This window comes from Dendrobates tinctorius, unplaced genomic scaffold (assembly GCF_039654945.1).
Source record: "Dendrobates tinctorius isolate UK_male_01 unplaced genomic scaffold, ASM3965494v1 ptg000029l, whole genome shotgun sequence".
Classification (NCBI taxonomy): domain Eukaryota; kingdom Metazoa; phylum Chordata; class Amphibia; order Anura; family Dendrobatidae; genus Dendrobates; species Dendrobates tinctorius.
Window position 1 is genome coordinate 19292146 of NW_027361697.1, and position 15976 is coordinate 19308121.

Below are 15976 nucleotides of genomic sequence, written 5' to 3' on the forward strand. Positions count from 1 at the left end.
GACTTTAATTCAATCTTGGTCTACCCAGCCCCTTTCACAGCTCCTCAGTGTCCCTCCACCCTGCTAAGGTCTCATACTTCTCAGTACAAGCTGCAGCTGTCAGTCAGGCTGGGTAGGCGGAGACTTAATACACTTGGATTTGTGAGCCATTTCATTCTATAGCTGGACTCTTACTTTTGTTAATATCAGAATTATTCAGCCATTCTGCTGTGGATCTTCAAAGTAAATGCACCAGTCTCATCAGGTCTAAGGGATCGATTTAATAATGTATGCAGTTTGTGTTAGGAGATCTGGTAACAGATTCGCATTAATCAAATCAATAAATATATATATATTTATATATGTGTAACACCCCCTTAAGGCTATTACAATAACAAAGATTTTCTTAACAACCTAATGACACTGCTAGATTCATAAGCTGATGCCAGCAGCGCTGAGACGTGCCCTCCCCTCTCTTCTACTGCCCAGAAACACATAAACATGTTGTGCTTTGTACGTGCTTTGGCGCGATGCAGAAAGTCAATATGCCCCTTTATTTGCATAGTATAAAAAAACACCATCAGCAAAATGAATTTGTTTTTATAACGAGTTTTTGTCCAATCTGACGGGTCATGTACAAAACTTGTTTTTGATATCTGGACTATTAGCGTGGAAAATACAGCTCAGCACATGTACGGCTCATGGCAGTCTGATGTTTCAGTGTGATTATGCCCCCCCGCCGCCGCCCAGGAAGGCGCTTATTCTCTGCGGAATGTGTGTCTGAATCTGCCAGCGATCAATACAGTATTAGCGATCACGTCGGGTGGGCGTGATAGAGAACATAGGATAGGAGTGAGGTTAAAGTGGGTGATGTTAAGGAGTTGGACTAATATGAAGTAAAAAAAAATGGATATTGTAATTTTTGCAATTTAATTTTTTTTTTTTTTTGGATAGAGAAAATTTTCCAATGCATATCATTTTTTTCTGTAAATTCTTCACCATTTTTATCCACTCAAGAACATGACCTTGGGTATTACTAGATAATCCATTCCAAATACATAACTTTCTATATGATTTTTCTTTTTTCGAATGTATAAGAGCTTGTTTCTTTGCATGATAGGTTGTACTTTTTATTGCCACCAATTATGGGTACATATAAGTTATTGATTAAAGGGATTATCCAAGACTGTCATTTTTTTTTTTAACTATTGGCCTAAAAACTAATAGGCAAGTAGTTGCTAATAGAGGCAACTGTCTGTTCTGCCAGGCTCAGACTGCTCACGCTGAAAATTCACCTGCTCCACGTCTACAGAGCAGTTCTTCCTCTTCAGAGTTGTTCTATAGACGGCATATGAGCGGTGACGTCATGCTGATTGACAGCCGATTCCATACAGCTAGGCAGTGGGGAGGCAGCTATCAATCAGTATGATGTCAGCAGTCACACCCCATCAGCAGAGCAGAAGACAAGCCACTGCTCCGTCAATGTGACATCAGCAGAAGCACTCTGTGCCGGCAGAGATCAAAACCAGGCACATCAGGCAGATAATTAGCAACTAACTGCCTGTTAGTTCTTATGCCCATAATAAGTAAATTTAACAGTCCTGGATAACCCCTTTAAAGGGGTTTTGTGGGACTCTATATAAATTTCTGCAGTCACCTTTTGTGATGACAGATTGCTGAATCCTGACAGTCTGCAAGGTGCGCAATATCATTGATTCCTCTGCCGATTTTATATTCTCATCTGCTCTTCTCAAAGTTATATTAAGAATAGCGGATGAGAAGCTAGTCACCAACTGGACATCCAGTTGGAAGAATGTCTCAAGTGGGGTACCATAGGGCTCTGTCCTGGGCCCTGTATTGTTCAACATCTTTATCAACGATTTAGATGAAGGAATTGAGGGTAAACTGATTAAATTTGCTGATGACACAAAGCTAGGAGGGATAGCTAATACTAGAGAAGAGAGAGAGAGGATTCAAAAAGATATAAATAAACTGGAGAAGTGGGCAGCAACTTACAGAATGGTTTTTAACAGGGAAAAATGCAAAGTACTACATCTGGGCAATAAAAATGAAAAAAGCATATACAGAATAGGAGGAATAGGGCTAAGCAACAGCACATGTAAAAAAGACTTGGATATACTAATAGATCACAGACTGAATATGAGTCAACAGTGTGATGCAGCAGCAAAAAAGGCAAATGCAATTCTCGGATGTATTAACAGAAGCATACAGTCTAGATCACGTGAAGTCATTATTTCCCTCTACTCCTCTTTGGTCAGACCTCATCTGGAATATTGTGTCCAGTTTTGGGCACCACATTTTAAAAAAGACATCAACAAACTGGAGCAAGTTCAGAAAAGAGCGACCAGAATGGTGACCGGTCTGCAAACCCTGTCTTATGAGGAAAGGTTGCAGGATTTGGGAATGTTTAGTTTGCAAAAGAGAAGACTGAAAGGAGACTTAGTAGCTGTCTACAAATATCTCAAGGGCTGTCACAGTGTAGAAGGATCAACTTTATTCTCATTTGCACAAGGAAAGACTAGAAGCAATGGGATGAAACTGAATGGGAGGAGACACAGATTAGATATTAGAAAAAACTTTTTGACAGTTAGAGTGATCAATGAGTGGAACTGGCTGCCACGAGAAGTGGTGAGTTCTCCTTCAATGGAAGTCTTCAAACAGAGGCTGGACAGACATCTGACTGGGATGATTTAGCGAATCCTGCTTTGAGCAGGGGGTTGGACCAGATGGCCCAGGAGGTCCCTTCCAACTCTACGATTCTATGATTCTATGACTACAAGTATGCAAATCGCACACTTATGGTCACAACACTAGAAATGCATATTGAGCCTGCCTAAACACTTTACCTTTTATCATCTCCTTTCTGGTAGAAATGAAAAAAGAATCATAGAAAAAAAACAAATAGTTCTTTCTTTGTGCTACCATATACCAAAAGCCATACACTTTTTAGGGCTTGTATTTTGTGTAACGAGCTGTCGTGTTTATTGGTACCATGTTCATTAACCCCTTCCTGCCATCCGACGTACTATCCCGTCCACAGTACCCGGGCCCGTATGACCGGGGACGGGATAGTACGTCGGCGCGATCAGCGGCGCCCACGTGGTGAGCGCCGCTGATCGCGGCCGGGTGTCAGCTGATTATCACAGCTGACACCCGGCACAATGTGTCAGGGGCGGTCACGGACCGCCCCCGACACGTTAACCCCTTGCACACCGCGATCAAACACGATCGCGGTGTACCGGGGGTTAAAGGGAAGCATCGGCAGGGAGGGGGCTCCCTCCGTGCTTCCCTGAGCCCCCCACGGCAGCGCAATGTGCAGCGCTGCTGCGGGGGACTCCCTTCCTCCAGGCCCCCGAATCCAAGATGGCGACGGGGGCCTTCGGGGGCCTGCGGAAGCTGGCTTCCTCAGTGCCTGCAAAGCGCAGGCATGAGGAAGCCTTCTGCAGTGCCTGTGTCAGATCGCTGATCTGTCACAGTGATCTGTGATGTGACAGATCAGCGATCTGTCACAGGACAGTGATGTCCCACCTGGGACTATTTAATAAAGTAAAAAAAAAAATAAAAAAAAGTGTAAAAATAATTTAAAAAAAATCGCCAAATAAATTAGAAAAAAAAATAAAAATATTCCCCCAATAAATCCATTTTTTGGAAATAATAAAAAAAAAAACAATAAAAGTACACATATTAGGTATCGCCGCGTCCGTAACGACCCGCCCTATAAAACTGTCCCATTAGTTAACCCCTTTAGCGAACCCCTTAAAAAATAAAAATAAAAAACGAAGCAAAAAATAATGATTTATTATCATACCGCCAAACAAAAAGTGTAATAACGCGCGATCAAAAAGACGCATATAAATATCCATGGTACCGCTGAAAACGTCATCTTGTCCTGCAAAAAACGAGCCGCCACACAGCATCATCAGCGAAAAAATAAAAAAGTTATAGCTCGCAGAATAAAGCGATGCAAAAATAATTATTTTTTATATAAAATAGTTTTCATTGCATAAAACCGACAAAAAAATAAAAAACGACCTAAATGAGGTATCGCTGTAACCGTACTGACCCGAAGAATAAAACCGCTTTATCAATTTTACCGCACGCGGAACGGTGTAAACGCACCCCCCCCAAAAGAAATTCATGAAACGCTGGTTTTTGTTCATTCTGCGTCCCAAAAATCGGAATAAAAAGCGATCAAAAAATTTCACGTGCCCGAAAATGGTACCAATTAAAACGTCAACTTGTCCCGCAAAAAATAAGACCTCACATGACTCGGTGGGTCAAAATACGGAAAAATTATAGCTCTCAATATGTGGTGATGCAAAACCTATTTTTACAATAAAAAGCGTCTTTTAGCGTGCGACAGCTGCCAAACATAAAAACCGCCATAAATAGTAAATCAAACCCCCCGTTATCACCCCCTTAGTTAGGGAAAAATAATAAAATTAAAAAAATGTATTTATTTCCATTTTTCCATTAGGGTTAGGGCTAGGGGTGTGTTGGGTTAGGGTAGGGTTAGGGTTAGGGCTAGGGTTAGGGTTAGGGGCGTGTTGGGGTTCGGGTTGGAGTTAGAATTGGGGGTTTCCACTGTTTGGGCACCTCAGGTGCTCTCCAAATGCAACATGGCGTCTGATCTCAATTCCAGCCAATTCTGAGTTGAAAAAGTCAAATGGTGCTCCTTCCCTTCCAAGCTCTGCTATGCGCCCAAACAGTGTTTTACCCCCACATGTAGGGTATCAGCCTACTCAGGACAAATTGCAAAACAATTTTTGGGGTCCAATTTCTCCTGTTACCCTTAGGAAAATAAAAAATTGGGGGCAAAAATATCATTTTTGTGGAAAAAAATGATTTTTTTATTTTCACGTCCGAGTGTTATAAACTTCTGTGAAGCACTTGGGGGTTCAAAGTGCTCACCACACATCTAGATAAGTTCCGTGGGGGGTCTAGTGTCCAAAATGGGGTCACTTGTGGGGAGTTTCAATAGTTTAGGTACAATTGGGGCTCTCCAAACGCACATGACACCCGCAGACCATTCCATCAAAGTCTGCATTCCAAAACGTCACTACTTCCCTTCCGAGCCCCGACGTGTGCCCATACAGTAATTTTCTCCCACATATGGGGTATCAGCATACTCAGGACAAATTGGACAACAACTTTTGGGGTCCAATTTCTCCTGGTACCCTTGGGAAAATAAAAAAATGGTGATTAAAAGATCATGTTTGTGGAAAAAATACGAATTTTTTATTTTCACGCCCGGGTGTTATAAACTTCTGTGAAGCACTGGGGGGGGTCAAAGTGCTCACCACACATCTAGATAAGTTCCTTAGGGGGTCTAGTTTCCAAAATGGTGTCATTTGTGGGGGGGTTCCACTGTTTTGGTACATCAGGAGTTTTCCAAACGCGACATGGTGTCCGATCTCAATTCCAGCCCAAAACGTCAAATGGCGCTGCTTCTCTTCGGAGCTCTGCCATGCGCCCAAATAGTGGTTTACCCCCACATGTGGGGTATCAGCGTACTCAGGACAAATTGCACAATAACTTTTAGGGTCCTGTTACCCTTGGAAAAATAAGAATTGAGGGTGAAAAGATCATTTTTGTGGAAAAAATGATTTTTTAATTGTATGGCTTTATGTTATAAACTTCTGTGAAGCCCATGGGGGTTCAAAGTTCTCACCACACATCTAGATAAGTTCCTTAGGGGGTCTAGTTTCCAAAATGGTGTCATTTGTGGGGGGTTTCCACTGTTTTGGTACATCAGGGGTTTTCCAAACGCGACATCGTGTCCGATCTCAATTCCAGCCAAAAACGTCAAATGGCGCTGCTTCCCTTCCGAGCTCTGCCATGCGCCCAAATAGTGGTTTACCCCCACATGTGGGGTATCAGCGTACTCAGGACAAATTGCACAATAACTTTTAGGGTCCTGTTACCCTTGGGAAAATAAAAATTGGGGTGAAAAGATCATTTTTGTGGAAAAAATATGATTTTTTAAATGTACCGCTGTACGTTATAAACTTCTGTAAAGCCCTTGTGGGTTCAAAGTTCTCACCACATATCTAGATAAGTTCCTTGGGGGGTCTAGTTTCCAAAATGGGGTCACTTGTAGGGGGTTTCCACTGTTTAGGTACATCAGGGACTCTCCAAACGTGACATGGCGTCCAATCTGAATTCCAGCCAATTTTGCATTGAAAAAGTCAAACGGCGCTCCTTCCATTCTGAGCTCTGCCATGCGCCGAAACAGTCGTTCCCCCCCACATATCAGGTATCTGCGTACTCAGGACAAATTGCACAATAACTTTTGCAGTTCAATTTCTCCTGTTACCCTTGGTAAAATAAAAAAAATTGAACCTGAAGTATTTTTTTTATGAAAAAAAGTTAGATGTTCATTTTTTTTTAAATATTCAAAAAAATTCCTGTGACGCACCTAAAGGGTTAATAAACTTCTTGAATGTGGTTTTGAGCACCTTAAGGGGTGCAGTTTTTAGAATGGTGTCACTTTTGGGTATTTTCTATCATATAGACCCCTCAAAGTGGCTTCAAATGTGATGTGGTCCTAAAAATAAAATGGTGTTGTAAAAATGAGAAATCGCTGGTCAACTTTTAACCCTTATAACTTCCTAACAAAAAAAAATTTTGGTTCCAAAATTGTGCTGATGTAAAGTAAACAGGTGGGAAATGTTAGTTATCAAGTTTTTTGTGTGCCGTATCTCTGTGATTTAAGGGCATAAAAATTCAAAGTTGGAAAATCACGAAATTTTCAAAATTTTCGCCAAATTTCCGTTTTTCTCACAAATAAACGCAAGTTATTTGAATGAAATTTTACCACTAACATGAAGTACAATATGTCACGAGAAAACAATGTCAGAATCACCGGGATCCATAGAAGCGTTCCAGAGTTATGACCTCATAAAGGTACAGTGGTCAGAATTGTAAAAATTGGCCCGGTCATGAACGTGCAAACCACCCTTGGGGGTGAAGGGGTTAAAGGTTATAATCTTTATTTTAAGAAAAGTATTTTTAGTAATAATAGAGGATCAGATGAAACCTGCTTATGGTAATTGTATTGGGTTATTGTTTCTTACTTTCCAGTATTCTGACCAATATAGCTGACGTGCACCAGAACATGGGCTACTGTCCGCAGTTTGATGCCATTGACGAGCTGTTGACTGGTCGCGAGCATCTGCAACTATATGCACGTCTAAGGGGAGTTCCACAAGATGAAGTGGCTATGGTAAAACCATATTTTAGCCTCAGAACATAAATTATTAGAAATTTTCTTCTAAAAGTGTGTTTCCTATTATATATAATTACATATAAATTATGTATAAATTATACATAATTTTTTTTTTTTTTTTTTTTAAAGAAACTTTGGAAAAAATACTTGGAAAGTAGTGGCTGACTGTTGCCACAATGAAAATTTTTTTTTTTATAAAGCTGTATTATAGCAAGCAGCATGACGTTCATCTCTAGTGATGAGGACAGGCATAATGGCTGACCTGTTATTATCCAGGTTGCAGATTGGGGGATTGAAAAATTGGGCCTTAAAAGATATGCAGACCAAGCAGCAGGCACGTACAGTGGTGGAAACAAACGCAAGCTATCAACTGCAATTGCTCTTATTGGATGTCCCCCGGTGGTTTTGTTGGTAGGTTTTAGATATTTTTATTGTTTTTATTGGGGATGAATAAATCTTGTTTCTCCACCATGCAATCACTTTCCTCATCTGCTTTTCTCTTTACCTATTATGTAATTAATAAGCCTATTATAGACACTGTACCTTATCATTCTTTTAAGAGGTTCCCCAGAATTGTTTGCATGTTCAGTATCTGGTCAGTATTCTTCATCAGTATTTGTAAGCCAAAACCAGGGGTGGGTGATGATAAATACAGAAGTAGTGATGTGTTTCTATGAGACTTTTCCTCTGATTGTTCCACTCCTGGTTTTGGCTTACAGATACTGAGGTAAAATGCTGAACTTGTGATCGTGGCCTTAGGACTATGATTTTTTTTTAGTTGATCATTTGATTCTTAACTGCAAAGTTAAGAACTTTTCTAAGTTGTCTTCATTAAAAATATTTTACCATTTTCTAGCGGATGTCAGGAAGTCCCTATATCAAGCTAATTGTTTGGAAAAAAATGGTACAAATCTGTCAGAATCCTGCCCTTGGTTCTGATGGCCCTCTGCTATCCTCCTCCCTTCTCTCAGTGTTAGAGAAAGTAGAAAGTGGGAGCGAGTTTTACACAAATCTGCAGTAGAATAAGAGGAAAGTATATCAGGGAGCACAGAAAAATTGAATAGAAAAGAGTGGACAGAAAATACGTGCAGGATAGAAGCTGTGATGATACACGCACACCTTACATCCAGCCCGCATTACTGAGAGAGAAACTCACACAAAAGACCAAAATGTAAAATTTCCATCCGGCTGCAAATTACATGAAGATTGTAGACAGAAATTCAGTGCAATTTTATTATCTAATAGTAACCTCTAACATATGGAAAGAGATTTTTTTTTACATGTCAAAATTACCATAGATTTGAATGGCCTTCATTTCCTTCTACATCTACATAGGTGGAATGGTCCATACGCATTGTGGTGCCTACTACTGCAGCTTGTTCACACTGAGCACAATATGGCGGCACATAGTGCAGAATAACAGTGACTCTATAAGGGGACGTACAGCCATGTTCATGAGACCTTTCTCTTGAGTCTAACTATATTGCTGGCCTTGGAAGAATCAGATTGGCATTATATACTACTATCTAGCTTATAAATACCTCTGGATTTATGAACATCATTGATTCTAGCGGTACATCCCCCATATATTAAGACATGTCTATTTTAAACCAGTATAGAAACCTTACATTTATACTTAAAGGCTTTAATCTCCTATATAGATGCCCAATCTTCCACGTAACAACAGTTTTGAAATGACCCTATAAAAATAATGACTGCACTTTTAGGATGAGCCGACCACAGGGATGGATCCTCAGTCACGGCGCTTCCTGTGGAATTCTATTGTCAGTATCATCAAGGACGGCCGAGCCGTGGTCCTGACCTCACACAGGCATGTTCATCTTTATAGGAATGTCCTTACAGTGTGTTCAATCCCGTGCATAATACCATAATAACTGTAATGTCCTCTGCTTTCTTCAGTATGGAGGAATGTGAAGCCCTCTGTACTCGTCTCGCCATAATGGTCCAGGGAACCTTTAAATGTCTTGGAACCATTCAGCACTTAAAATACAAGTATGTTATTTCACATTTTACACATGTAATTTTGTTATGCTAACTCCATTATTATTACTTCTTTTTTTGTTTCTATTACATATATTATTATTTATTTATATAGCACCATTGATTCCATGGTGCTGTACACATATTTTCTTGAGGATTCAGGGTCCAACATTTTTGGACCTCCGACTTGAAATGAATGCATTTTGTATGGGAAAAATTCCTACCGGTGTATAAAATAATTAGAAATGACTCATGCACACGAGTCTAATTTATTATCATTATTATTATGTATGCAAATCTGTAGGATAGGATATAGCTTTTTTCCATTAATAAGTGCACACAAGTGCTACCTATGGATCTTTTGATTTAAAGAGATTATGGTATTTTAATTTCAGCCGATCATGCCCGAGATGGGAAGATCAACGTCCAAACGCCTGTCGTAGGAGGTGGGGCTCTGGAACCAGTTCAGTAAAACTGATCTTTGCTGTTCCCATAACTTTCATTCACACCTTAATGACAATTGTATCTGATTATTTTCAATTCTAGCCAAAAATGGCTGAAATCCAAAGAACTACAGAAAGCACTTGTGTGGAGTTTGTGAAAGGTCTATCCTATTGCACAGATTTCCTTAGAGATGTGATACCCCTCAGTAGGAGTAGACAGATAATCTTGAGACATACTCAAAAGCACAATGTGGATGCAGTTCAGTTCTCTCCAATACATTAGTAACATCCATACAAATCCAGGGGCAGATATATCACTGGGTCAATCTGTGCAGCCGCAAAGGGGCCTATGAGAAAAGGGAACCACTACTAACCCCAAAGCAGATGGAATTGGGCATTATGATATATTGTTCTTGTACAGGTGTCCTCTTCTGTACACATTAGACTAACGTCAGCCAAACCCACCGATATCAACGAGTTCAGCCAACAGTCTAACGGGAATGGGGGCCTCAACAAAAACTGGAATGTGCAATTTTGCACTGTCGATCCTTTTGGTTTCTACGAGTTAAGCTGCCACCAGAATAGTCTGACGGTGGCTCTCTCATAGGCGCTCAGCCAACACTCTTGACTACAGGATAGTCAGGCAATATAGCTGCCGGCTGAACCGCCATTTGGCCAATAGCCATCTAAAATATATGTGGGGGTTTAGTTTTCACTCTGTATTCTGTTTCTCAGATTTGGAGATGGCTATATCGTTACCTTGAAGATCAGAGCACAGTCGCCAGGATTGGCCCCTGACCCAGGACCGGTGGAGAAGTTTATACTGGCAAACTTTCCTGGCAGCTTACAGCGAGAGAAACACTACAACATGTTACAGTATCAGATCTCCTCCTCTTCCCTGGCCAAGATATTCCAACTTCTTATCTCCAACAAAGACACCCTTCACATTGAGGAATACTCTGTGTCCCAGACCACGTTAGACCAGGTAATCGTCCATGTTGGTGCTCTGGCGCCACGTTTGTGATATCCTAACAATATCAGTTTAAGTAAAGAGGGTTCAAACAGACTGGAAAATACTACTGCATTTATGGTTCACTTTTTATTATTTTTTTTTATTGAGAAACACATGTTGATTTTAAGGGCAGGATGGATAAGGCTTGTACCAGTTACCCAGCCTATTTGTGTTAGATTAGGCGGGCTGCCCCGCACTATGGTAGTGCACCCCAAATGGATAGACACCCCAAATTCCTCCAGCCAACACTTAAGGGCCCGACTGCATCCAGTACAAAGATGAAAAAATGTGCAACCATGAGATGTAGCGCATTAGCGTTGTGACCTGGGGTTGGTAAATACGGCTGCCTTTTTTTCTGTGGTTTTTTTTTTTATATAAACTTTATGCATCAGTCCCTTACTTGTGCCTACTTTTCGTTGACTTACTTTACACTATTTATTTGCACCAATATGCTGGTGCATGGCAATAATACATTTGGAGCAAATTATGACTACAATTAGCATGTACCTTTTCAAGCTGAGAAAACAAGTGTTGAGTGTGACACACACACTTCTTTTGGGCTCCTGCACCTATCAGGCATTTATGTCTTTCCTATGGATTTTCCATAAATTCTTGTTAATTTAAGGGAGTATTTATTATGGTCCTGTAACCACTCTGTATGGTGTATGTCTTAGAAAAATTATTCTAGTGATTATAACTTTCATAAGGCTTTATGTTTCAAGCTTATCTGTCCGAGACTTCACAATGCAGGCTGCATAACTGATTAAAATCCGGCACTGATTTTCATGCACTTAGCCCGATTGACATCTTGTTAGTATTCCTCCTCCCTGCTGGGATCTCACACTGCTCAGTACAAGCTGCAGATGTCAGTTAGCCTGGGTGCATGGAGACTGAATACATTTGGATTCGTGAGCTATTTCATTCTATAACTGGACTGAAAATACACATAATATTACTATTATTATATAGCCATTCTGGCATGGATTTACAAAGTAAGTACACCAGTATTGTCAGGTCTCAGATATCTATTTAATTTCATATGCCATTTGGATTGCAAAATATGGTGACAGATCTGCTTTAAGATAACATTAAACCTTTAAGCCAGCACAATGTATAATATATATTTAGATTAATTCCTGGAGGAAGCTTCAGGTAATCCTTATATTCCATACTTTTTTTTTTTTTCCACCTCTTCCCTATCCAGTATGCTTTCTCCAATTTTCAGCAGATAGAACTTCTTTTAATCACTTCATATCTATAGTAGAAATGTCTTCTTTTCCATTTACAGGTATTTGTAAACTTTGCTAAACAGCAGACGGATGATGAGGATATCCGCCTACATCCCCGAGCGGCTGGAGCGTCTCGAGAAATCAGAGTTGCACCTGCTCCACCACGAAAGGCATCATAAAGATCAGGCTACATCTGCCCTAGGCATCAGGGCATAGGACCATCCGGATGGTGATGGTGTTTTTCCGAAATGTGAAATTGTGTCTACAAGCACAAAAGAAGCCGTTACTTTTGACATTTGCTTCATCCTGAGCAAAGTTTTAGGGCAGTGTCCCAGCCCACTCCAGCAGTGAGGCATCGCAGACACACTCTTGGTAGTCACTGCCATCTGCTGCTCTCTCCCTTGCTTGTGTTGTAGAGTGATGTTGCTTGGCACATAGATTTGGGTTGTGCCAGGTATAGACAGAGGGCAATTCAAGATTGTTTAACGATTATAGCTTCTTATAGGAACTAATGTCGATCCAATCAGTGAAAAGGCAAGTTTCGTGACTGCCATAATTATTTTCCTGCATTTCTAAAAAAATAAAAAAGTTATCACATTTTGTGATACATTTTGAAAACTTATTTCACATCATGAGGATTCTCACCTATAAAAAGAAATTTTTCATATCTATATGTATTTCAGCAGTACAATATCAGCAGCTGTAAGGAAACATTTCTCTGCTTGTCGTACGGGGAAGAGGCACAAACACCAAGTCTAGCAGATGAGAATATTTGTAAATGGGAGTAATATTGCAATGCATTTGCTAACTTTGGGGAATAGATTTACTTTGGGTTTTTTTTCATATGCTTATTAACAAATAAAATATAGTGAATTGAATTTACCTTCTTTGGTTTATCAAGTACAGTTATGATTAATGCATGTCATTGCAATAAAACAGACACCATCTATAAGAGTTGAGTTCCTACATTCCGAGTGGTGACTTCCCCAGGATTTCACAGGATTGCCTTTTTAGTACAAATGATTTTCAGAACAACTCCAATAAATTTTTCAGCTCCCATTGGTGAATATATTTGTGTCCTAGCTCGGACTGGCAGACCGGAGAGCAGGTAAACCCCCTGGTGGGCCCCTGTGAATTAATGGGCCCACCTGCACCCTACATGAGCAGCGTTAATGCACTTGATTCACCATTTACAAAAACAAAGGCAGAATCTAATCATTCACAAAACAATCCAGTTTAATAATATTTAGAATCATAAATAAACTTGTGGAATATGGTCTTGTTATTTTTGCATGTAGTTTAAAGGGGTTTAAAAGGTTGAGGTTCAAGTCAGCAAAACCCTGATTACAGACTTGGCGCCAGCCCCGGGATCTGCCGCGTGACTGCAAGTATGCGATTTGCAAACATGCGGTCACGTGCAGACTAGACGTGTGCAACTTTGCTAAATACTAGTGAACTGAGCGAGGCCGGATATGTCTATTCAGAATGTGGCCGGAAGCATGTGTATCGCATACTTGTGGTCACATGACTGCCTGCACCTAGCGCCAGCACCAGAGAATCTTGCACTATGGACGCTGGGAGGATTCACAAGTCTACAGTCATGAAGAGCGACTGCAAACTTGAGCCCCAAGCCTGGACCACCCCCTTTAACAATGGACACCCAGAATTAAAGTTAATGGTGGGCTCTTGGCACGATAGTCCAACATTACTTGTATGCAAATCATAGCAGCGAGCAACATGCTAAACAACTAGATGCTCTCTTCATTTTCATTTCATCTTAATACATATTCTTTTTTGGACCTTTTTTATTGTTTCAATGCATCTAAATTCCAAAATTAAAAAAAAAAAAACACTTTGCAAATAGTTTTGTTTAGAAATATAGTAGTGTATACAGCTATGCAGAACTATGTGTCCATGGTTACAGACTACAGAACCCTGTGTGTAGTCTGATATTTAGTCAACTGTACCATCTACCCCTTTTTTTTGCAGCAGAGTGCCTCCTGGTCTGACTCCGCCCCTTCTGTGATAATCAGCTCACCATCTACAGACATTGCATATACAGAGCCTGGTGGGGGTGGAGTCAGCCTTCTCAGCTCTGCTGCATTGCTTAATCTAAAAACTCTGTGTGTGAGAATGGCTGCACCCAGTAATCTAAGCCAGGGTTTCCCAACTCCAGTCCTCAAGGCACACCAACAGATCATGTTTTCAGGATTTCCTTAGTATTGCTCAGGTGATAATTGCTTCACCTGTGCAATACAAAGGAAATCCTGAAAACATGATCTGTTGGTGTGCCTTGAGGACTGGAGTTGGGAAACCCTGATCTAAGTGATACATCGCTGGATTCAGGGTCTCTTTGGTTACATAATTCTACTCTCAGACGAGGTAGCAAAATTCTGCTGAGGGATTCCCTTTAAACTATGCTCTGATTTCAAACAATTATGGCATATCCACAGGAGTTTGAGTTTGATAGGATGAGCATCTATGGTGAGAAGAGTCCCCTGACTTTATTGAGATGGGCATCACATCCAGTAAGAAAGTGGGTACAGGTAGCTGCACATTTGCAATATTTTGGAAGTTACAAATGTAACAGATGTACAAGCATACCTAGATTTCTTATTGCACATTTATATTTTTAAAGACTGTTCGCAAGAAAACCTTTTAAAACTAAGTACATTATAACTAATAGATCTTGGAATAATAAGTTCCACAATTGGATGTGTTGGAGAAAAAAAAATTGTTCCTGTGCTGAGATGATCTTATAAATATTTCGCTGCTGTGTACTGAGCAATGGCTGTGTCCAACCATGCAGAGCTGCTCCAGTTCATGGTCAGCATGTACCACATCTCCTGGCCAGGGGACGGGTGACGCACAAGTCATTTATGATGAGTACACAGACGAGACAGCAGGGGCTCGCAGCTGCTGCTTTCTGATGTAACACATAGTGAAGGTATGCACGTCACACTGTCATAATTCAGCAATCTGCAGTTATAAAGTGACTGCAGACTTTTGTCTGGACCACCCCTTTAAGGCTGCATTGTCACTCTGCCATCACAAGCAGTTAACACGTGTATTTTTGGGTACAATATGCCTCAACTGCATTCCTAAAATGTGATCTGAAATATCAAAGTATTTTTTTTTATCCAAATCAAACAGCCAAAAACTGAGTATAGTGATAGAAATAAAAGTCTAAACACATAAAAAAAAAAATAAGTTCTCAGCTCAATACCACACACTTTTTATTTATTATAATTAGTTACTAGTTAAAGGAAATTGTCAGTTTTTTTCACTTCGTTTGAGAGCAGCATAATAGAGAGCGAGAGGGACTTACTGGGCTGTTTATTGTAGTTTTGATAAAATCCCAGTTTTAATTTTTAACCAACAGGAAATGATCACTACAGAACTAGTAAACCTCTTGTGATGTAGTTCAGCCACACCTCCACCATTGATTGGCAGCTTTCTGCCTATGCACAGTGTACACAGAAAGCTGCCAGTCAGCGGTGTGGACGGTGTTATACAGAGCTCAGTAATGTAGAACTGGTAGATCTGCAGCAGAAGAGAAAATAGGTATTAGACCTACCGGTAATGATGTTTCCAGGAGTCCATCCTGACAGCACCATGGAGGACGTCCTCCTCCTCCTCCTTACAGGGACAGGAAAGCACACGAGAGGTTAAAAGGCCCCGTCCCACCCCTTTCCCTCAGTGACTTAGCATTATCCACGCTGTGGTTCTTGTTATAACTCTTTTAATGGTATCATCATATTACATCACTTAACATAACAACCTATCCGGGAGGGAACTACCCGTGCTGTCAGGATGGACTCCTGGAAACATCATTACCGGTAGGTCTAATACCTATTTTCCAGGACGTCCACCTGACAGCACCATGGAGAGTACCAAAGCACCTCCTCAGGGTGGGATCACCGCCTGGAGAATTTTTCTCCCAAATGCGGTATGTTGGCCTGATAGCACGTCAAGTTTCTAGTGATTGCAAACTGTATTCAGGCTGGCCCAGGTTGCCGCTCTACAAATCTGCTCGACTGAGGCGCCTGCGCTCTCGGCCCAG

At 40.7% G+C, this 15976-nt stretch overlaps 1 protein-coding gene across 1 annotated transcript in view; it reads left to right on the forward strand.

Moving 5' to 3' along the window:
• The window catches only part of ABCA4 (ATP binding cassette subfamily A member 4), a 255198-nt gene extending 242333 nt beyond the window's left edge, over window positions 1-12865 (forward strand). The window contains exons 45-50 of the mRNA XM_073571415.1: window positions 7084-7225; window positions 7505-7639; window positions 8956-9059; window positions 9149-9241; window positions 10408-10657; window positions 11973-12865. Coding sequence (XP_073427516.1) covers window positions 7084-7225; window positions 7505-7639; window positions 8956-9059; window positions 9149-9241; window positions 10408-10657; window positions 11973-12092 — 844 coding nt within the window. The 3' untranslated portion in view covers window positions 12093-12865. The remainder of the gene's footprint in view (window positions 1-7083; window positions 7226-7504; window positions 7640-8955; window positions 9060-9148; window positions 9242-10407; window positions 10658-11972) is intronic.
• Window positions 12866-15976: the final 3111 nt, after the last annotated feature.